This window comes from Clytia hemisphaerica, unplaced genomic scaffold, assembly GCF_902728285.1.
Source record: "Clytia hemisphaerica strain Z4C2 unplaced genomic scaffold, Clytia hemisphaerica genome assembly, whole genome shotgun sequence".
NCBI lineage: Eukaryota > Metazoa > Cnidaria > Hydrozoa > Leptothecata > Clytiidae > Clytia > Clytia hemisphaerica.
In genome coordinates this window covers 1,079,356-1,103,708 of record NW_027103974.1, presented here as the reverse complement: position 1 = coordinate 1,103,708, position 24,353 = coordinate 1,079,356, and the positions used below count along the sequence as shown (strand labels likewise).

The 24,353-nt window shown below is 35.9% G+C and overlaps 1 protein-coding gene across 1 annotated transcript; it reads right to left on the bottom strand.

Moving 5' to 3' along the window:
- Positions 1-2,158: 2,158 nt before the first annotated feature.
- On the bottom strand, positions 2,159-23,956 carry LOC136810658 (tudor domain-containing 6-like). The gene is made up of 23 exons (XM_067067228.1): positions 23,826-23,956; positions 22,685-22,838; positions 22,378-22,434; positions 21,126-21,377; positions 20,769-20,831; positions 20,011-20,140; positions 18,120-18,256; positions 17,269-17,466; positions 16,245-16,583; positions 15,328-16,101; positions 14,690-14,814; positions 14,114-14,270; positions 13,199-13,350; positions 12,720-12,912; positions 11,434-11,487; positions 11,191-11,292; positions 10,808-10,894; positions 4,556-4,714; positions 4,339-4,396; positions 3,933-4,068; positions 3,567-3,736; positions 3,115-3,171; positions 2,159-2,941 (listed from the first exon to the last, which is right to left on the bottom strand). The coding sequence occupies exons 1-23, from the start codon at positions 23,940-23,942 to the stop codon at positions 2,767-2,769; spliced, it is 3,846 nt and encodes a 1,281-aa protein (XP_066923329.1). The 5' UTR covers positions 23,943-23,956; the 3' UTR covers positions 2,159-2,766.
- Positions 23,957-24,353: the final 397 nt, after the last annotated feature.

Here is a 24,353-nt window from a genome sequence, read left to right as displayed (position 1 = left end):
GAAAAACAAGTTACTTTTCAAAAAAAATATAACACAGTACAGTATGTGGCCCCCAAAACGTCGATCAAATTTGAAATTTCTCTCAAATCTAGAGGAACAGGGGTTTTACAAAAATTTTTGCTGCATGAAAAGCTTTAACATCTCTACTTTATTTCCTGGAAGTTCTTTTTCAAAATTTTCAATTTCAACAATATTTTTCAATCGCTTAAAGATAGGTAGCTTTTTCTAATGGCCCCCAAAACGGAGGTTTGAAATTTTAGCGATTTCTCGAGATATCTTTAAGATATGAATACAAAATTTTGACCATAGTTTTGAAATATGATTTAGAGGGTTTTGGGCATAAATTTGTTTGATAAAATTTTTACAGTATACCCCTGGTCGTCAAAACGGAGGTTTGGGGCCCCCAAAACGTAGGTGTAGTTAAAATCAAATTATTAAGCCCAGTGGTAATAGGGGAGAAACTATGAATATTTGTGTTTTCCCTTAAATTTACGACCCGATGGATGTAAAATTTATGATTTTTATCAAATATTTCAAGATTTTCGATGATGCAAAGTCCCGGGGGGCCACTCGATTTTGAAACGACGGTATGTGCCGCGCAAAATCTGCTTTTCAAAATCGTACCCTTACAGTGCAGTTCAATATGGCTGAAAAGGTACCCTTTAAGTGCATTTTCTCTTGATTTACCCAACCCTTATAGCGCACTATATTTCTCAGCTGTAAATCTGCGTGAAGAGAAAGAGCTTGGGACATTTTCTGTTTCAAAGAAAAACTGAGAAAATTATTCTTGTCAGCTGTAATTATCAGACCATAGAAACTTTTTCAAACAAAGGAGAAGCAAAAACCTTTCTTTTTAACAATTATTTTGAATTTGTTTTAAAATTCGACCCTTGCAGTGCAATCTCACACCCTTACAGTGCATTTTGGGATGCAGAAAAACCCCCACCCTTAAGCGCGGCACATGACGTAGGCCAGATCATATGAGTGACCCCCCCCCCCCGGGTGCAAAGTCCAAACTGAAAATTTAGAAATTTTCAAAATGACAATTTTGATTTAACAACGTCTTAATCAAGTTTCTGAAAACCAATCTCTTTTGAAAATAGTTCCATTCATGTATGGAATATGCTGAAAAAATTTAGAAAAACAGCGCTTAACTGAAACTGAAAATATTAAGCTTTAAAGATATTTTTCTCCTACATTTTGCAAAAAATTGAAAGAATTTGCCGTTTTTGCTGATTCAGCGAAAAATTTTATATGTAATATAAATTTTTTGTTATAAACTATTATTTCAAGCTGATAGGAATGGAATTCCAAGATTTTTTGCTGTTTCTCATATTTAGAATTATCAATTAGTTTTATCAATGGTGGTTCTAGGACCCCAAAATACTGGTTGACCTTTAAGATGCTATAATTTTTACCCATCCTCTAAAGTCACAGATGTATCTGCATTTTCTGAAAGTGAGTTATATGCAATTTTTATCTAATCTTGGTGTCGAAATATGTCCTTCAGACGCAAATATGTTATTTTGAAGCTGTCTCAAATCATCAAAAGCATGCTCATTTTTAAGTATGACCATCATTTTTTCAACATAAAAAAAATCGTTTAATTCTGATAAATCTATAGGTCAAAATTCTCATTTTAATGACGACCTCCGTTTTGGGGGCCATATACTGTAATGAGAAAAATGTTTTTTCTTCAGGAACAGGTCTATGGTTACATGCAGCCGAAAAGATTTTGTCATTTTTACCGGTGAATTATTTACTAGTAGGGGGAAATTTGTAAAATCGCTCGATTTTTTTATTCAAAGCACTTGTTATACATTTTTGGAAAGCTAAGGGGTAGGGGAAGCAAAATAACTTGGGTGCCATTTTTTTTCCGGACACTTTGGTGTGATTTTCGGACAAATACGACGGTCTCAGGCAAAAATCATAGGGTGAAAAATTAATGAAAATTTTAGCTTGAGAAAACGGAGACTTGTTGTATCTCTTTGGAAAGCTCTCAAAAAATTAAGATTAGTGATATATTGCGAGTATAGGTGATTTCAGTACCTAACTCGAGATATTGAGCTTCCAAAAGCGCAAAAACTGGACAAAACAGCTGTTTCTGGCTGAACTGGGCTGAAAAACACTGTTTTTAAGGTTTAATATTTTTCTTTCGTTTTTAAAAAATATGTACATCAAAACGCCTATAAAAGTATAAACTCTAGAATAAAAATGTAAATGTATACCTATCTAACAAAATACAACAAAAAGTATGCGTACATGCGTAAAAAAAGCTCCTCGTATTTACAAAAACGAAAACAACTTTGGACATTTTCTAAGATGAGTGTTCTGATGTATTACCCAGGCTTTATTGCAAAGTTTTATTTGTGTATTAGTCGAATACTAAATTTTCGATAGGGGAAATGTCGCCGGAAAATTCTCCGGGGCACTAAAGATATTTAACATACAGCATCTACGGCCTTATTTAAGAATAGGCTTTCAATCGAGAAAATGTCAAATATTGATATGGAGAACTACAGTATGAAAAATAACTTTCGCAAATTATCTTCTGCATCATACTGTAAGTTTGCGATTCTATAGGCTAAGTTTTAGCCAACACAGACGTTTTTTTATCAGATCGAGTTCTCCCAGCCGTATGAATTCTCATAAGTTCAAGCACCTTGCTCAGTTTTGTTGATTAACATTCTAATGCCCAAAAGTATATCAAAAGTTGTCAACAAATTCAACTTAAACAGTCTTTCTCAAAAATGTTTTCTTCTATATTTACCCAGGATAAAGAAATTCTCGTTTTTTACCATCGACATTTTTGATGAAATTTTCATTTGAGATGGCTTTCACTTTCTCCATACCTTCCCAAGAAGAGACAATCTTATTGATACAAACGTGAGGCTCTACTGAAGTGTCGTAAACGTCCAATACCAAGTCTTTTCGAGGTGATCTAAAAGTTGACAAGCAAAAGGTGTATTAGGCTTTTTGGTAAGATAAATATCCCATTTCCATCATCTAAATTTTTCAAAACTTGAAGAAACGAGGTCAAGCGCTTTAGGCTATTTTGAGACCAGTTAGATTTCAAAAAGCGTTTTATGAAAGGCTCTTTTAAAAATAACTCACTTTGCTACAACAAGAGCCATTAGTAGCTTATCTGCCGTTAGCTCTTGAAATTTCAACCTGTAAAGAAAAACAAAAATTCACATTAGTACCATTTACTTGTGCTCGGAGGGAGGTGATTAGGTAATACCACCCTTACGAAAGTTATATTTGACGAAGTCTGGACGATTGTTCACATACATAGTAATTATGACTCGGCATCGACTGAGCCTTTTCAAAAGGTTTGGGCTCTTAAATGTTTTAATGCGATATGACATAAAGGTATTCCTTTAGATCAGCTTAAAATACTGAGGTTAAGTATACCAGAATAATCACGACGACGGACGAAAATTATAATAGGCTGGTAAGAATACGAAATTTTGATTGGTTGAAATAACTAATATATAAGGCTCAGGTTATTTGTAATCTGTCGAAAAAATCATCCGTTTTTCCACAAAACAAAGCATTCAACTCACCTCAACTCGTTGTACAAGATGAGATTATGTTGCGGAAGGTTCACTTGCAGGTCAACGCCATTCATTGTGCATTCAACACACTGTAGAGGTAAGTGCAAGAAGTCGGGAATCAATTTCCGAATGCTTTCTTCACCGATCACTTGCGTATTACCGTAATCTACGTAGAAGACCTGTGGGAATGAAACATATTGAATAAATTGTTGGATTTGTTTCAGAATATGATATGATTTGTTCAGTCAAAATGCGGCTTGACTGACACATACATAAAAATTATCGACGCAAAAAGACGAAACCTTGATATACGGTTTTTCCACTAAATCACGAAAAATGTCAAAAATATTTCAAGCAAGCAAGGAAAACTCAAACCTGTACAAGATCTTCGGCAGTGTTGGTAACACGTGCTCGGTACCAGTCTCCTTGGTAGCAAGCAGCCACTAATTCTCCTTCCGCCAGAATCGTTAAATCAGTTTCGTCTTTCCGTTTCACTTGTGAATAGAAGTTACTATGGTGGTAAATTCATTAAACAGTGTAATTATGTACCCACATTGAACTTCCGACGTTTGAACACCATTATATATATTAAATCAGAGTGATGTACATCAAATTGCTGTTGAGAATAAACTTGCCATTTGGAATAAATCGCAGGTTACCGGAATCGCAAAATAGTCCAGACTAGAAATATTCTCTGGCCATAATGAGAAATATTGAATCAGAACCACCAGTAGGACTTCAAAAGGTAAGGAAGGTTGACAAATGAAGAAATCAAGCTTACTTCATGGTTTCATTCAATTGGATTAGAGGGTCTTCTTCTAAATTCAATTCTTGTATAGCTGCAAGCAGAATAGAAAATCATGTTAGCTTTGCACTTTAAATTCATTCAGGAACTCTATGATCAAGGTTCAGTTTGATAAAAAATTCTTAAATTTGGAACACGATATTGGTATTCACGCAGAAGAAGGAAGTATAGCAGGTCAAAAAGTCACGCATACCTTTCTGAGAGAACGTTTTGGATCCACATGGTAAATTAATCCAAAAATGGGCGGGATGTAAACAAGCAGTAACAGTGACTGGTACCCAATCCCCAAGATCTGGCAGCGTCACAATGTCATCTGTGCAAAAGACCTCTTCGAAAGATTGTGGAATGTCTCCTAGAAATATTGAAAGAAGAGGAGCTGGTAATCAAAAATTGGTACTACAATTTATACAAACTCTTACAAACTCTTACGAAAGAATTACTAAGAACCACAAGCAATATACCAGGAATAATTCTAAGCTCATGGTGGATCAACCTTAACATTGCTTAGTTTTAACTTTGTTATTATAACCTTTTGAACATTCTGAATTTTTTTCGACAAGTGGAAAACTCTGTGACCGAAACGGTTCAAGAATAGAGAACATCGAGATAATACTTGCAGTTTCTGTTAAACTAAGGAGGATAATAAGATGATTTGGAGCGAAGTAGGCATGATATTTTTTATTGAAAAGCAAGAAGCTAACGCTATGAAAGATATCAAACAAAGGATTTTCTTTCAAGAGCCTTGTAAAAATTCCAACAACTTCCATCGAAATGTCGCAGCTAAGTTCTACCATTCTATGCGCAGTTTGAGGATTGAGCCGAGAACGCTTACAGAACGCCCGTGAGCTTCCGCACGGGTGAAAACCTTAATCTGTCCATCATTTTCTCAAGCGAAGAGTACGCGAAGCGATTTTGGCTTTACGATAGTGCCGCGGATCATCAGTGGATAGTATTCAATTATCATTATCCTTTTATTTTCATTTCTAGAACTTTTGCAAAAAAAGGGAAAAGTTGTATTTTTCCTGCTCTTTTCACATACTGAAATTGAATAATCTTCTATGTGGCGTTTTTTTTGCAAACTTCAAAAAACGGATTTTTGTCCCGCTTTTGCAGGAATATAGCTTAAGTGCTTGCGAGCAGCATTTGGTACAAAGTCCAAATATGCGTTTCCCGTAAATTTTATATGAACAAGTGATACTTTTATGGACCTACCTAGTTATGCATTTAACACATATGTAATTGATATCTACGTGAGCGTGACCATTAAACAATCATTCAGAACACAAATAGTGACAATCTATTAAAATTAGTCATTTGTTTCTTATAAAAAAACGTTTCGAGACCAAAATTTCATGCTCTTGAAATATTCTTTCATACTCAAGACTTCGTGAGCAAAAAAAACATCTATCTCATAAAGATATCACATCTATCACATTGTTGTATGCTTATTAATAGTGATTCTTATAGATAAACATGCGTTTTTTGAGCCAACAAAACTTTTTTGAAAAAATCTGTTGAGCCATCTTTTACCTTACTCTGTACCAGAGTGTATCTCACGATTATCGTAGCGTAGTTCCTCTACGGCAATGAATTTTGAAATTAGCCGTAGATATTGGGTTTGTGTACAGACAATCTTTTACCTATGATGGTACCCTACTTTCATGCAAAAAAATAGAAAAAGTTAATGATCCAATTTTTCACAAAACCCGTTTTTTAGCCGTTTTTTGGCCCAAATTTGGCCCAAATTTTTTTTTTTCGAAAATCGGGCTCTGTCACATTTTGAGGGTTTATAGTTATGCATTTTTGTGCAAAAAATCATAAAGAATCAAAGAGCCAATCTCGAGAAAAGCTAAAACCTAAGTAATTGATAATGTGCTTATAAATAAATATCGAATTTGGCCAGTTTTCCTATAAAAACACGCCAAGCAACCAGAATGTCATCTCTAAACACATATATTTTTTAAAAGTAAGCCCTCATGAGCAAAAAAAACATCTACCTCATTAAAAAATTGAGTAATTTAACTAAGAACATTGTTGTATGCTTATTAATAGTGATTCTTATAGATAAACATGCGTTTTTTGAGCCAACAAAATTTTTTTGAAAAAATCTGCTTGAGCCATCTTTTACCTATGATTGTGCCCTACTTTCATGCAAAAAATCAGAAAAAGTTAATGATCCAATTTTTCACAAAGTCCAAAAAACCCGTTTTTTAGCCGTATTTTGGCCCAAATTTGCCAAAAAAAATTTTTTTTTGAAAATCGGGCTCCGTCACATTCGAGGGTTTATAGTTACACATCTTTGTGCCAAAAATCAGAAAAATCTAATGAGCCAATCACGAGGAAAGCTAATAACGAACGGACGAACGAACGAACGGACAAAGGTTAATTTATAGGACCTCCACCCCACCGGGGTAGGTCCAAAAGTTAAGACTGTACTGATGGAGTAGGCTAACAAACTGTTATGCACGGACAAACATACTAAAACATATCTTTAATAATGTGACGTAGTGCATTACCAAAATACATAATTGACGTCAAATAAAAAATGGCAGATAATTTTTTTTTACTTTCAATATTGAAACAAACCTTTTCAGAGTATGCAGAATTAGTTTTGATCCTGATTTTATTTGTGAAAATTTTGTATTGTATTTACAAAGTGAAATAATAAGTGTGAAAATGCTGTCAACATTGAAAGCAAACCGAGTTTGCAGTCAAGAAGAGAGATAGCTGAAAACAAGCAAAACTGAAAAGTCATGCAATAAGCAGAAATATTCTTCCTCCCGAAAAAACTCCTGCGAAGAAATCGTGAGACGAAATCAAAACAATAATACCAAGGGGAGAAGAACTCAACTTCTATATACGAAAGCAAACCAGTCCCATGGACAATCAAGTTCGTTGATCACTTTCCTGGATAAGAATGGTGCAGAAGTAACCATCACTTCAAAGAAGTTTAATCAATTTAAAGAATGCGGTTTACTTCCGCCCAACGCCATTCCACCCTCACAAAATGGACCTCCTAAGTTGACAACATCTTCGGAAAGTAGAGCTGTCAGCCAACAATTGATCACCTTCCTGGATGAGAACGGTGCAGAAGTATCCGTCACTTCCAAGAAGCTTAATCAATTGAAAGAATGCGGTTTACTTCTTTTTTTTATCTATAGTGTAGGTAACACAAACAAATAGTACAAAACTAAGGGTTCCTAACCTCCCGTAAAAGGACCACCAGATCATACCGCCAGAAGGAAGGAACCCAAAACAAGCTAACAAAATGAGCAATAATGATTAATAAATGGAAACTACAGAGGATAATTACTAACAAAAATGAAAAACAAAAATAAAAAGAGCTAGGAGAGCAGTTAGAGTAAGACTAGAATAACGGTCCCCCAAAACGGCTAGTATCACAGATGAATTTTATCGTTATGCTCAACATATCATGATTTTGGACAATGCTAAACTCGGGGTCGCCGTAAAGAAGTATTCTACACAATGTTTTGGGATTAAATGGAAACAACCGGTTATATCAGGTTGAAGAAGGCTGCCAAAAATCACAAGTCTGTCGTTAGAATAATCAGAGCATCAAAAAATGCTGTGTTGTTTCTACTGAATTTTGTCGACAGTTGCAGAAAGGGTCAACTGTGTCTGCAAAATTATGCCTAAACTTATGCTCATGAACGTGACTGAAACCAACCATTAATCGGTTAAGGAGAACAACGCCATCGTTGTCACTAGCTCTGAAAACTGAGTTAGCACTGGGTCTGAGAAATCGGAGAATTGTTTGCTTAAAAGACTTAATAGTCGGAAGATTTCGTATATGATTTCCGAGGTTATTCCATTCATTTATGCAAAAAGGAAAGAAAGAGGCACGATAACGCTCGGTTCTACAGAAAGGTGCCTCGAGTGGTGGTTTTATCCTTCGCCCTGCATTGCGTTCTTCCTCTCCTCTCTGGGGAGGAAGAATATTCGTAAGATAAGCAGGAGCAAAGCCTTTTATTATTTTATAAAAAAATATATGAGTCTTCTAATTAACCGCCTGTCTGCCAGGCTTTTAAAGCCCAACTCAAGGTAAATCTTTTCTCTGAATGTTCCTCTGAAGCATCCAGTAATTGTAAGACAAGCATCATATTGAACAGACTCGAGTTTTTCAGAGAATGTAGAATTACCAGGACGATCATATACGATATCTCCATAATCTAGGTGTGGTCTAACATAGGTTTTGTATATAGTGACAATCCCTGGGTAGAAACTTGCGAAGTCTGCGAATAAGACCAATACCTTGATTAGCTTTTTTTATTTTTTCATCAAGGTGACGGTCAAAGGCCATAGCTTTTGATCAAGTATGAGACCAAGATGTTTTTGATGATCCTGAACTGCGATGGCTGCTTCAACTGCCTGTTTAGAAGGATCAGGGTTGAAGGACATTTTCCATTGATGAGCCCACGCACTTATCTTCTGCATGTCACTGTTCAGTTCTTGAGAACAGCGAATATGGTCTAGGATAAGCGGAAACAAGGATGAGTCATCAGAGAAGATTTTGATCATAGAGAAGATTTTGATCATAGAGATGATTCCTTCAGGGAGGTCATTAATGTAAATAAAAAAAAAGAGGGGTCCGAGAATAGATCCCTGAGGTACACCGGCCAAGACTTCCGTCCAATCAGAGGCTTGACCATCAAGAACAACCCACTGCCGTCTCCCGTGAAGAAACTCTGGATTTATAAAAGAAGGGAGCCAGAAACACCATATGACTTAAGTTTGAAAATCAAACCATCGTGCCAAACTCTGTCAAAAGCTTTGGAAATATCAAGGAATACTCCACGAGTATCTAGGGGTGGATCAACATCAAAACCATTCAGGATGTCGTGTGTTATGGATAACAGCTGAGACACACAAGAATCACCCTTGCGGAAACCAGACTGGGAATTAGTGAAAATATTGTTGTTTTCGAAATAGGTGTAGACGGAGTCAAAGATGCATTTTTCAAAGATTTTTCCAAAAATAGGCAGAAGAGACACTGGTCTATAATTTTTCACCACGCTCTTGTCCCCTTTGTTTTTGTATACAGGAACAACATTTGCTTTTTTTCAGTTTGTTGGAAAAATGCAAAAATCTAAAGAATATTGATAGATCTTCATAAGAGGTTTAACCAAGGATTCATCACAGATTTTAATCATCTGTATAGAGATGTCATCCCAATCATGCGCTTTTTTAGTCGTAAGTGCGCGAATGAGGGCTAAAATTTTGGCTTCATCAAGAGCGATATTGTTTATTCTAAGATTAGTTACATAGTTTAGTTGCGGTAAAACACTATCAGTGTCTATGAGAGAGCACTGATTAGCAAAGAATTGATTAAATATATTTGTTTTCGTTGGAACGTCAGCAATAAGATTATTGCTGGAATCTCGAACAGGTGGAATCTTTGGCGACTTCCTCCTATGAAGAAATTGATTTAGAATAGACCAGTATTTCTTCGAACCCAAGTTTGGGTCATTAATGTTATTTGCTAAGCGGTTTACTTCTGTCCAACACCATTCCACCCTCGCAAAACTCAGTCGCTGAAGAATACTTTGAGCTGAAGCAACAAGAAGAAAACAAGAACGAAGACGCAAGATCTCTTCAAAAACTCCTTGAACTAGCAAAAGGTGACGACTTTTGGATCATTTCAAAAGAACGCATCACCTTCTGCGAAGAACTCGTGAAGGAAGCCCAAGAGGTTCCCTTACCAGAAGATGATGGTCAATGGTAGAAGTCAACACGTGAAAAAAAAAATTAAATAAAAACCAAAAACCTTCCAAAAAATCCTGTAATTTTTTACATTTAATGTAAATATAACTCCGTATATATAATTACGTTGTCATCCATCTCAAATTTCAAATCCCACGAGTCTTAAAAGAAATGAATCAAGTTACAAACAGCTCTGATGTGCCCAGAGCTTTTTCAGAACAGACCTAAGCTTTTGTGCATCTTGGTGGGGGAGGGGGCTTAAACGACTGGTGTAAGTCAAATGAGAATTGACATCTAAGGTGAAAAACTGGACCACCTCTAATTCATTTTTTCACTTTTATTTTTTTGCTGGAAATTTGCGACGCAGCTCTATATGACGTTTAGTTTTGGGGTGCAGGGTCGATTTTTTGTTACCTGTAGTATATGAAAGGCCTTTCTTATTTTTTAGAAGTGCGGTACAAACAGCCCAAATCTTACCATCTTACAATCATTTAGTCATATTCAATTGTTTGGTTTATTAAAGAGGCCTGCTTTTTCATCGAGGAAGAAAAACAAACTAGCTAACTGGCGAAGCAAATAATTACCGAATGTTATTAAATCATTTTTTCAAGGCTTTTAAGGATCTTTTAATGTTTTCGCCTGATGTTTTACGTCTTTCTTAGGTTCTCAATGTTTGAGGGTTCATTTTGGAGTTGTAATGGGTCCCGTAGAAAGACAGACATACCTGGTTTGACATGAGCAAATCTGCAAGAAGAGCCACGATAACAGCGTCCACGTAAATATTGGTGGCATATATTCTTCTCCTTCTCAACTGAAAAGATGTAAAAAAAGTTTTATTATTCACCATATTGATTTCATGTTTTAACGAACATTTTCACGAAAATAAGTGCCGTGAAATCACGTGAGATTAATAATTCGCGTAGTTTTTTCAAAATGTTGCAAAAATCACTCTGAATGCTTCCATTTTTGACGAATATAACTTACCCATTTTATCCTTTTAACCAATCAGGAAGCTTTCTTAAGATTAATTGCGAGTTCTCTTATGAGAAACAACACTTCATATACACATATGATATAAATGAAACCGTAAAGAAACAAAAAGCCCACCATAACCGAGCATTGCCACCGCCGGATTATTGACATCCACCGAATAAGCATTTCTATTGGACATGTATTGTTCTTCCATCGGATCCCAAACGGCCATTTCTCCTTAAAGAATAATTGAAATAAAAATTACTTAAAAATGGATCGCAGGTACTGACAATCTAACTTGAGGACGATTCTGGATACGATTTTTTTGACAGAATTAACTGTGGGCCTTTTGTAATGTTCAATTCACAATAAAATTACCTTCAGTTTTCAGCTGCTCTTCCAATTCCAGCTCTGTGATTTGAACGACTGGTGCTGAATAGATAAATAGCAAAAACTACAGAGCGTGCAGAGGAGAAAATGTTAATTAATTTCAAGGAAGAAATTCTTCAAATTATCTAAGGTAGGGAGGTCGGACCTTAGGCATGCGGCAGTAACATAACATAGATTTTCGAAAAAAAATATTCAAGCTTACATATCTCAAGGAAGGAAACCTCTTTTAACATAAGTATTTTTTCCAAAGTGTAGAGAATTTATTCAGCTTTCTTTTGCAGAAAAAATCAGCACATCATGTCTTCATGTTCCTTCAAAATTTGAAAATGAGTACTCGCGGATGAGTTTTTTCAAACTTCTTGTTCGCGGCACGGCAAAAATTTTTATCCGGGGGTTCTAAAATCCAAAGCGCTAGCCACCCGAAACAGCTATCGATCTGGAATTTTTTGCATCGTTCCCCGCAATAGTTTAGCTTTTGAGACGTACCACGTTCGTTGGTTGGAGCAACGTATATTTTTCAGGAAGTCAAATTATGTACTTAAAATGCGTTTTTTTCATTGAAAAAATCAAATTTTTTTATCGAACGTGAATTTTTTAGAAAGAACAATGTTTTTCTTTCCAAATGTGAAAAAAGTAAGAATCAAGCTGTTTCCGGTGGCAAGCGCTAAGGGAAAGATTATGGTGTAATTACCCCCGTTTCAGCTACATCTACGGAAAATAAAACTCGCACCAAACCTCTCGCGCAGAATTTTTCATAAAACACTTTCGCTTTTGGTGCCGTAATGAAGGTACAAAATGGCTGGCGATGCGTGCACGAAAATGCTTGAAAAACTGAACTTCAAAATGTAATATCTTTGGAACTTTAAAGAATTGGAAGGTAAATGACCCCTCATTTTTCTTCTGATGGTTATGGCTTTCCATTAAACTTGGTTTGGTATTCTGCAAGTAAGTTTGAAATTTCCTCTGACCACCCTATCTAAGGTTAATTAAGTATACTCTAAAGCTGAAGTGTATCTATAGACTAGCTTAATGTAAAAACTTTTTACATCTGGGTGGGTAGGAGTGGCTCACAACAAAAAACAACACGCAAGAAGAATTTTACGACGAAGAAATGTTTCATAGCTTATCGGCTCTTTTAAAGCTGGCGTAAAAAGGGCCGGCGTAAGGGATCAGAATTAAAGAAAGGCCAGGCTAAAATGAAAATGTGCTAAATACGCTAAAGCAGGGCCGGCGTAAAAAGGGCCGATGGTAGTTGAGAAAGTTGGTACACTGACTTGTTTTCGAGAAGACTTTAGAAGTGACGACACCTTCATCGACGAGAAATTGATTGATAAAGAGATCGCGGTCATTGGTTGTATCATACAAATACACTTCATATAAACCATTATCGTTCTTCTGTGGTGATTTCAATGCTGCCAACAGCGGTAATTCGATCAATGACACTTTCTTGAAGGAAGAGATGGAGATCTGTTGAAGAAAGGAAAGCAATATTGTACATTTGCCTCTCGTCTCTCTTTTTTGATCTTGAGACTGTGGGATAAGATTTCTTTTTACAAATTATAGAAAGATTCGAATTTCGGGGAGCATTTCACACTACTTATTGCAGCATTTTTTTGAGGAAACATCATCATCATTATTCTTAGTTCTCGGACTCGTTAACTTTACTCGCGGAGTTGCTAATGATGAGGAAAACACAATATATAAGTTCCTTATTTAAATAAGACAAAGGTACAAATAGATAGTCATTATTTACCTCAGACCATTTGGAAAGGGCGGAGGGAGATTTGGGCGGTACTATGTCTTTTCGTACACCCTCAGTAAGAATGACATCATTTTCTTCGTCTGAACTTTCATCGCCAGCCGGTATCACTTGAACATCTTCACATCTCTCACTCGATATGAACGCTAAAAAGAATATTTCCTATCAGAATCTCTAGGGAAATCTACCCCTGGACAGGACTAGAGCATAAACTTTAATATGAAATCCAATAAAGTTCAACCTCTCAGCCTCTTAAGCTGAATTTTTCAACGACGCTCGGTATTCAGACCAAGTGTGTACCTTTCTTTTCTCTAATGATATTATGATGATAAAAATTGATAAAATTACATGTAAGGCAAGAAAAAAATAATTTGTTGTTCTACTTGTTCTACCTTCAGAAAAATAATGCGTGGGTCGGCATAAAAAAAATAAAGGGTCGGACTGTCAAGGCCCAAAGAATTTGTGACGTTTTGAAGCAGTAAGTAGACTTTTTACTGAGCGACTTTCGTGCCGTTTCCATTGTGAAACCCTTAAATTCATTGAATTTATAAGGGATGAAATTACACTTTTTCAGTCAAGAATTACTGCATCCTCCAGCTCTGAAAATTCAATATTATTATTTTTTCGATTTTGGGAAAAACGGGGTCGGTCGAGCCGGTAGAACAACAAATTTAACTTAGGTCTTGCCTAAGTTAGTTAAAACGTATTTGAAGCACGGAAATACATTTTGATACCGAATCTTAAATTGCATGTTTCTCTCATGGTACCTGCTAAACACTCCTGTTTGTTGTGTTTTTATTATTTTCAGGGACCGGATCATGTTTGTTTTTTAAATTGCCTTTATTGCTCATACATTTTGAGCATAACTTTATTATGCACACAAGATTATAAGAACAAGAGTTGGCTTACGAGAGGTTGGTGAAATATCAGCTAAGCAACAAGGAATAGTTTCCATAGGTAGTTCACAAAACTCTTTACAGACTGGCAAGATATTACTGATCGCTGCCACTTCATTGCTTCCATAATCCACGTATAAAATGTTGTAACTGTCTTCTGTTTCTTCTCCCTGTATCATGCAAAGATGATGGAATATTCAATCGAGGACGCTTGTTTATTAAAGTTAAAATAAGATACAAGTACTGACAAAAGATGAATAGTATTTTATGCTATTTTAGTCCAGCCTGTCGCCGCCGCAGCTAAATTCTCTATATGATGGATAATGCCAAAATTGTCCAATGTGGAAATTGATGAAACTGTATTAACTTTTGTGACATTTTTCATATTTTTTTCAAATTTTTGTCGAAAGCTTAAGACATTTTCAAAACCCAAAGAATTTTTTTCTCATATAAGAGATTAACACCTGAAGGGTGTAAGATCAGTTTGATCTTTTTGAAAGTTTAAAGGGACCCTCCATTTACTTTTTAAGCCTTATTAAGAATACAAAAATACATAAGGAGAAAAGAGTGGAGACGAAAACCATTATACCTCTTCTTCATGACATTTGGAGACGATCAAGCCACGATACCAACGATAATCTTCAGGATAACGCGCGATCACTGCTATCCCTTCTTCGTAATGTGTACGTTGTGAAAACTCGCGAATCTCCTCACCTAAAGAGAATCCAGTGAAAGGTCTATACTCGCAAATCATTAGAAACTCTTCAAAGTTGCAATCTTTTTTTTAATTGTTATTTGTTTCTAATGATGCAGATCAATTTCTCTTATCATACTTTCGAAGGCTTAAGAAACTAGTGTTTTTTATTTTCCCAGGTGGTAAAAACTTATTTTAACCGGGGAGTTCCAGACTGATTTTAGTTCGTCCACCCTCACTTAAAAGGTAGGAAAATAATCTTTCCAAGGTTCTTTTGAAAATTTTGCCAATTTCCATTTGCCAGTATATTGGAACAGCCCATTTTAGGTTACCTTCTATACTGATGGTCAGGTCTTAGCCTTATGATTCACAAGAATTATTGAAAATCTGGGATAAAAACAACTAAAAGTCGAGGAATTGCCAAAACTTTTCATAGATTTTGGAAAAACCCCATTCGAAAACTTTATGGTATGTAAAATGGGTTTCGAAAACACGCCAAGAAATGAGAAAGTTTCTAACAAGTCACATCAAACCTTTAGAATCATAGAAATTGTTCAATCGCTCCATCATGGCGTCCAATTTGGCAACTTGTGGTGAAACCAAATGAACGTAAAACAACCCTGGGTTGATCACTTCGGATACGAAAACTTTCACAAAAGTATCTTTCTTCACGTGTAGTGAAAGTTCTCGATAGGTTGTGGAAAATTGGAATTTTGGCTGCTCAATGTCTCCAACTATGGTCATTTCTATTGGTGATTTTTCACGGTGCATTTCCTCTGGAGGATCTTCTATAAATGATTCGAATTGAGGGTCATCAGTGATTTGTGGTATCTCTTCTTCTGCGCTCGCTTTATTCTCACTTCCCTGAGACTCAGGTCTCACTTGTACAACGTCTATTGTTGGATTAACTGCATCTTTGAAATGTTTCTCAGTGTTCTTGGCGTCTGGTAGAATTTCAATGCGCATTGGTTCAGTATTAAGAAGAGGTTTCTTGGTAACAATGGAACAACTGGTGGTCGAAGATGACGAATCACTTTCAGAGCTGTTTCTTTTTGCAGACGCCTTTTTAGCCTTGTTTTTGTTACGTTTCTTGGCATTTTTGTTCGGCCTGGATTTCTTTTCTTCCTCTTGGTTTTGAAGTTGCTTTGACGAATCATGTTTTTGATTTTGAGGTGGTGAATCGTGTGAATTTATAGCGACTTCCTTTTCTTTTTCATCTAGTACGGCATCTGGCTTAGTGTTTGGATAAGAGGGCTTTTGGTCGTCTACAGCACATGCACCTTGCGGTTGTGTTTTTACTTCTCCACCTAAAACGAAACAAATAGACCATAACATTAACAAACGCGGGTTAAAGTAATATTTGAGATTACTTATGGTAAAAACTTGATTTAGGCAAAACTAAAAGCGATCTCAATAATTGTTCATGGTTAAAAAATCTATTAAAACTAACCTTTCAATTTTTCCATAGTTTCTCTTAAAATACGTTGCGATTTCTTTCGGCTGAGTTCAGATTCGAAGAAGAAGCAATGAGAAGCAAACCCCTTTGTGATCAACATAAAACCCAAGTGAGATTCCAACTCTGGTCGTTCGTAACTGAATTTCCATAATTTGGAGTTATTTTCCGGCGCATGCGTAAACAGATCACAAGTGATGACATCATGTCCAATGAGATGCGGGCCGGTGTATGCGGCCCGTGGCGGCGCATTGAAATAAGCATCGAATAGACCCATGTCCATTTGCTGTTGGAACCAGGTTTTGCTGTTCTCGGTCCATAAATTACTACAAGTCTCTGGAAAATGATATAAACACGAAGTTAGCTGATTATTGTTACATAGAAATTTGAAACTCAAGAGTTCTGACATGAATTTTTTATGATTACAATGAATCGCTCTGATACTTGGTACAATCCTGGTCATAATATTTGAGAAAAAAGGGAAATTCTCACGAAATCTTAGAGCCACAATCGATTTGGAAGCGATCTAACTTGGAAGGGCAGAGTTTTAACTCTGATATTAACAATAGACTAAAAACCGAGATCCAAAAGTTCAAGAATGGTCCAATAGTGCTCAGAATATAGCCTGGAAGTCTATAAACCCCCACCCAAGTTGATATATTAAACTTAATTTAACCAAAGTCCAAAAGCGACTTTCTCGCATGAACTTTAAAACGATAAAAACGAGGAATTAACCAAAATTCTCAATACATTTTGACCGATATTGTTATTACAAATGCCAAATTCTGCTCTACAGGGTGTCTAATTCCAAACTAAAAGCGATCTTTCCAAAAAGTCAAATATTTCACAAAATACTGATTTGGACTCAGTGAAAATGCTTCAAAATGGTCGGAGAAAAGTTTTTTGTACTCTTCTCTGAAAACGGGGAGCCTTGATTTAAATTGGTTACTTAAGTGTAAAAGAGTTGGATATTTCAACAAAAGAATAGCTCAGGTGAACAAGACAGAATCAAAATACATACGGAATCCCAAGTCATTTTTATTAGTTTTCTGTAGTGCTTCAATAGGTTGCACACCACCCATTATACAATGGAAAGCTTGTGATGGCAACATGTTGGCAAACTTCTCATCCAAAGGTCGCAAATGTGACGAACCGACCACCGAGAAAAATCCTTCGTCGATAAAGTAAACTTGAACTTTGAAATCTTCTGTGATGGTACCTAATAGAGGAAATTACAGTCAACTCTCTTTAATTCGAATTCGAATATTGGTCTTCTCAGCTGGAAAGTAGTATAAAATGCTCTCTATAATTCGAATCTTTTTCGAATTCAAAAATCATAAGGATCGGTTTGAGACAACATAGAGTGACTGAGAAGAAAAGAACAAGAAATAGGCTTTTCCAGAAAAAGATTTTACCCGCACTGTTGAGGATATTGATATCAAACCCCCTGGATATCCATTCTTAAAAAGATGCTCAACCCCCTGGATATCCTCTCTTATAAAGATGCTTACCCCTGGATATCGTATTTTGTACTTGAAAAGACACTTTACCCCCTGGATATCCGCTCCCTTGTAGATATTTAACCCCCTGGATATCCACTTTTGAACAAAAATCGTTACCCACTGGATATCCGATATCCTCAACAGCGGGGACACGGACTATTTTTGGAAAAGCCCAATAGCTGTTTCTGTTATAGAACTTCTCGTAATCCCAAGTTTCGTACTGACTTGTACGAAATTCCCTTACACAGTACAAATCAAAAATGGATAATTTGGGATTTTGGTGCATCGGGCACAAGAATTGGGAGAAATAAACCACCTTTACCAAGAGAGTTGGGGAGAGAATGTAACAAAATAATAATAGAAATCGAACCTTTGCTGATGACGTCAACGATTTTGGCTCGGTACCACGTTTCGTCAGTGTATTTAGCACAACAAAACATTCCCACTGATGGCAAAGCGTCTATACCACCTCTGTAACCTTGTGTTGCATCTTTCATATATGTAATGCTAAAAATGCAAAAATATTCACCCATGGATTAGTATATACCTTAACTGCCCTTTTTATTTGGGTTGCTACGTGGCGTCATTAGGAGCTTATGATCTGAACAAAACAACGCTTTTCTACCATTTTATCATAATCTGGAAAGACGAAATTTGGTGATACCATCTTTATAAAGACTTACCTGAGCTAGCTAAAACCAAAACACATCTTAACATAAAAGAAAACAAGCTAGATGCTGAATGGACCTACCTGATGATGAAAGTTAGATAGCAATGCGAGGAGAAAAATGAAAAAAATCAGTCAGAAAATATAGCGTTTAGCGAAAATGCATAACGCAATAAATTCATCATTGATTGTTGATGGGGGGAGAGGGAAGGGTTGTAGGGAAAAAATAAATAGAAAGTTCTGGTCGCAAAAATCAGTTTTTTTGACAATTGAATCATGCTTGATGGTGAGCATTGTTATCAATTAGGTTTTTGTGTAAAAAACATAGAAATGAACATAGGGAAAAAATCCAATGAAAATCTGCAAACACGGCGATTTCCGGCATTTTCAACCGGAAAAAATTTTTTCTCAAAAATCAAACTCGGCCATGTTTTGGGCACTGTTAATACGCATCTTTGAGCAAAAAATCAGAAAAAAACAATAATAAAACCTTGAGAAAATGCCAAAAAACCAGTTTTCCGGCATATTTCTGGCATTTTCGGCCAGAAAAAAATGTTTTTTGAAAATCGGGCTTCGTCACATTTTAGGTATTGTCATTTTGCATCATTGTGCAAAAAATCAGAAAAAAATTATGAGTCAACATTGAGAAAAGCTATATTTTCTTATTTGGTTAAAGGGAATTTCCCCAAAATACGAAAGTCTGTTTTTTAAGGCGAATAAGAATTTTCCAGGAAAAACCACTTCAGCCATTCTTCAGAGAATCTTGCCCTCCATCTTTGTACAAGAAATCAGTAAAACCTAATGACAGGATTTTGCACAAAGTCCAAAAAACCCTATTTTTAGGCAGTTTTTGGCCCAAATTTGCCCAAATATATATTTTTTCGAAAATCGGGCTTCGTCACATTTTAGGTATTGTCATTTTGCATCATTTTGCAAAAAATCAGAAAAAAATTATGAGTCAACATTGAGAAAAGCTATATTTTCTTATTTGGTTAAAGGGAATTTCCCCAAAATACGAAAGTCCGTTTTTTAAGGCGAATAAGAATTTTCCAGGAAAAACCACTTCAGCCATTCTTCAGAGAATCTTGCCCTCCATCTTTGTACAAGAAATCAGTAAAACCTAATGACAGGATTTTGCACAAAGTTCAAAAAACCCTATTTTTAGGCAGTTTTTGGCCCAAATTTGCCCAAATATATATTTTTTCGAAAATCGGGCTCCGTCACATTTTGGGCATTGCCATTTTGCATCATTGTGCCAAAAATCAGAAAAAACTAATGAGCCAATCCTGAGAAAAGCTGGTAAAAGACGGACGGACGAACGAACGGACGAATGGACGGACATCGGTTAATTTATAGGACCTCCGAGGTAGGTCCAATTAGGACTCCCGCTCCAAAAGTTTTGAAAGGTCAAACTTAATGCACTCTTAGTCTTCGATCGTCACATTCGCCATATTACATACATATTCGCACCTTTAAGTAGAGCGTGGCGTGTGTATATAATGGATCTGTTATGAGATCAAGGGACTCCCCATCCCTAAGTGAAATTTTTGTCTTGTACAAGGATTTATAAAGAAATGACGATCAAAGAACATACCACATTTTCTCCATGACATCATTCTCAGGGTTGACCAATTGTAAATGAAACTCCCATGGGGAAATGAAATTGGTGATGAGGACTGGATAAGCTACACCTTGCTCCCATTTGTATCGCTCTACGCTGATGTCTGAAATAGAAGAGGGTAGGCTATAGCTTGAGATAAGTAGCTTGAGTTATCTAGCACCCAGATGCAGAAGTTTTTATCCGACACGCTAAAGCTCTGAAATTTGGAAAAATTTTCAACATCTGGAAGGTTTAGATTACGGAATTTTACAAGACCGCGTCAATGATTGTGCAGCGAGAGACTTGGTAACCCAGCCCTCCCTTTCGGGGATTGGCTGGTCAAACCGAAATATTTTTTGCTTTACGCAAAAGGGTAGTTGAACCCGACTTAGCGGGATGCGGCACGTCAGAGGCCAACTATAAATCATCTCCGATGGGAAATTGGCCCCGCTTTAGCATGGGCGGCCGTCAATCCGCCATCGGAGTATCAGACAACTTGAATGGGTGTGAGTTTAGGGTTGGATATCGTTTAAGGGAGAACCAGATGGTTTGAGATCTTTTGCTTGTAGATCTTACTTCAATGGTTCCAAGCAACACCTCAGTGTAAATTTTTTACTTCAAGAAACCAATAAAATTTGAACGGAAGAACTGATTTTCAGAAATTTCAAATTATCATTATCGGGCATTGGAAAAGAGGAAGACAAAACAATTCAGGGGGTTTTGCTCAGGAGCATGTAACAAATGTTAGATACCTGGTGAGAGAGCGATTGGTGATTTGTGATGAACCATTGGTGTCGATTGGAATTGCATGGACACTGAAGGAGAAGATGAAAAATACAACAAGAATGAGAACGCAGATAACGCGACGGCAGTGGTCAATTCAACAGAATTCATAAAAAAGAAGAAAAATATCCAAATCCAATTTTACACTTTTTTATATAAAAGAACAATTTTAAATGAACAATAAGGCTCAAAATCAGCAAAAAAAAAAGAACAATTCAAGAACAATGCTGAGCCTGTAAAATGCCTAAAATACCTCTATTACACCCTATAAATAAGAGCAGGTTAAGAACAATTTGAGGCTCAATATATCAAAAAGATTTTCTTACCTGATGAAAAAATACTGTCTTGCGAGTTCGTTCTTTTTCGAACGTCCGGTGGTCGAGCTTTGACGTCATCATGATTTGTCAAAGTGACGTCATTGGGAAGGAATGATACGTCATCATATTGAGAGAGCGTGACAACAGTTGACGAAGAAATGATATCTGAGGGGAGATTAACATCTGTCAGTGTGTTAACTATGTGGTTGTTTTCTTCTTCCGAAATGGCTGTCGAGGTGCTCGGCCCAGTTGTTGTGAACACTGAATTAATAGGAGAGAAAATAGAGTAATGAAGACATTGCAATCTCTTTCTAGTTGGCAGTTGAGTATAAATACAAAAAAAAAGTTAAGAACGATGAACGATGACCAGTAAAATATTTCAGTATGATTCGCAAGCAGATTTTCATAAAATAGAATTACAAAACAAAAATGCAAATGAGTGTCGAATCTTAAAGGGATAATCAGATGGTTGCCAAGATTGAGATATTTCACTACTGAACCTACAGGGAAAAACAGACTGTATTTTTCCTTACCCAAAACTTTAATAGTGTTTCTTAATCTCCAACTCAAATTCTTGGTTTTTAAAAGATCTCAAAAAGCAGTCGCCATGTTTTTTATGGATCTCGCATCGCGCTTTCCAGTTTGCTATTGTAATCCGAGTTGGCTTAAAACTCACAAAACTCCGAGAGACATTTGCTTTCACTTTCGTTTATTTGTTTATGCGGACCGTTGAGGAGCAAATTTTTAGTGTTATTGCCGTTTAAACAGTTCTGAAGAAAACCTTTCTGTCAGGGGGTTTACAGTGTAAAGTCCTGCAAAGCATTTGTAAATTATTTCTTTAATTGGGTATTATATCTCATTTTACTTTCCTTTTATCATGTGAACATAAAACCATGAAGATTCCTATTTGAGTCAAGAATGTCCAATATACATCGTCGATTATCTTTGAGAAAATTCTACAAGACCCCCTGTAATATATCTCACCTTCGACAAGTCAGACAGACTTCTCAGGAACTTCAAAAAAAAACAGTGGGACCTCTCGCGGACCTTTCACGTTGGAAAGAGCTCAGAATTCGAAATTTTAAAGTGGAATATCCTGACATTGACTCGTCAGTTGACAAAATTACTTGGGGAATCACGTTTTCTCATGCATAAGAACAGGTACCCTTAAAATCTCAGACCATCTGATTATCCCTTTAAACTACAGTAGTACCAAAAAGACATCATAAAAGTTGAAACGGATATCAAGGGAAATATTTACCACTGATATTGTCTTTTTCATCCTCTTCATCATCATCTTCTCCACTCTCTTCTTCACCTTTAAAAAGGGGGGAAAAAGTTGCTGTCCATTTACAAAACAATTGATTTCATAGTACTATACTCAGTATTCACTGTCTACTAAAGTCTTAGTCCTGACTACATTCATGCTCCAGTGAAGAAATACTGACATGTCAGTGTCATTGTGAGAGTTTTCGAAATCCCCCTCCCTCCCCCGTTTTTCCAACTAACAATTTTGTCAATATTAAACCACAAAAATATGAAGAAAAAACTGACTAATAAAGACATACCTTCTTCATCTGATCCATCTAAGCTTTCCAAAGCGTCCGACAACAACAGAAACTTATTCAAACATTTCTCCAATTCTTGACTTGAGTTAGGATAGCTGTGGAGAAACTTTGATTTGCTGGTCTCTTTGAGCGATGCTTCTGCAATACTTACAGCCTAAAAGTAGCAAATTTTTGTACACATTGATTACAAGAATAAGTGTGACATTAAAACAAATTATGCATGGGAAATGCCAAAAAATTCAGTTGTGCTGTCATTTCTTACATTGACATCCTTAACAATAACCTTGAGTACTAGGTGGTTCAAAAAGATTTTGGATGTTTGGCAACGCCTTTGAGCAGAATTGATCAACATATGAACTTGAATATAATGTCATAAGAAAGCTGAAGAAAGAGGCAGGTCCAACTTAAATTTTGAGCTGTTACTTTTTAAATTTGATTCAGTAGTTTTTGAATAATCGGTTTTCAAAATAAGATTTCACTTTTCAAATTGAGCGAAAAATGGTCGAAAAATGGGTGATTAAATAAATTAACAATGAGAAAGAGACGGAACTGAAATAGACCTGTCTAATAATGAGTGTACTGGTACATTTTTTATGAAGAAAATATTCACTAAACCTGACTAAACGATAAACAAAAACTTATTTGTTGGGAAAAGCATCATTAACTCTGGCATATTTTGATGAAGAGATGGAGATTTTTAAACACATGCGCCTCTTTCCAATAACATTTCTTTTTCGTAAGTTTTAGCAAATTAACAATTTGGACTGTTAATTTTACATCCAAATACCTTCTGGTATCTTTGGTATTTCTTAATACTCAATTATAGTTTATAATTACATCGTAAAAATGCGTAAGAAGAAGAAAACAAATCGAACAAAATTTTAATCACCCCATTTTTTTAACGTTTTTCTGCACTTTTTGAAAAGGGTTTTTTTGACTGTAAGTGATCATAACTTTTGAACCGATTGTCCAAATGTAAAAACTAATGCATCGAAGTTTAAGTTAGACCCTCCCCAATTTAAATAAAGCAATGTAAACCTTATAGATCACTTTGATAGCTCTAAAAACGTTACCAAACACCCGAAGTTTTTTTCTTGAACTACCCGGTACATCTTCTGAAATCTTTTAAAATAAATCACACCTCTTTGGATAAGTTGTCAATCAATGAATGAAGATTTTGAGCTTTATGTTTAACTTCGTTAAGTTTTTCTTGGAGCCTTGACCTTGCTTCATCAATTGACTTTTTCTTCGAAGGCATTATTGTTATTGTTTCTAAAAAATGAAATATTGAATTGTACTTTTAAAGCTTATTTAGCTTTGATAAACACACTCAAAAACAATAGCTGATTATTATCAATGCTAAAATATTTGTCAAGTTCATACGGCGTTACCACCGTTTAGAGATTGGCCTGATTGGGCCTAGCCTTTGTAACCTTTTAGGGATTGAATCTTCTATTTTCCATTCAGATCACAAAATATTTCTTTCTTACAATCAATTTCCACTTTCACTTTCTCTGGTCCAATAGAAAACAGCATTAAGTCAAACAGAGTCAAACGATATTTCTGTTAAAAATAACAGCACACAAAATACCATGAAAGGGTCATACTGCTGGCTGTGCTGCTTTTCAGGTATATATGGATTTAAATTGATGTTTTGGATTTTTCTAAA

Bases quoted from the DNA above. Each gene is read 5' to 3' on its own strand.
- LOC136810658 (XM_067067228.1), bottom strand. From the start codon at position 23,942: ATGCCTTCGAAGAAAAAGTCAATTGATGAAGCAAGGTCAAGGCTCCAA. The intron at 14,815-15,327 runs GTTTGATGTGAC...GATTCTCTTTAG, and splicing joins CAATTTCTATGATTCTAAAG to GTGAGGAGATTCGCGAGTTT. The intron at 11,488-12,719 runs GTCAGTGTACCA...TTATCTATTCAG, and splicing joins TAAAGTCTTCTCGAAAACAA to CACCAGTCGTTCAAATCACA.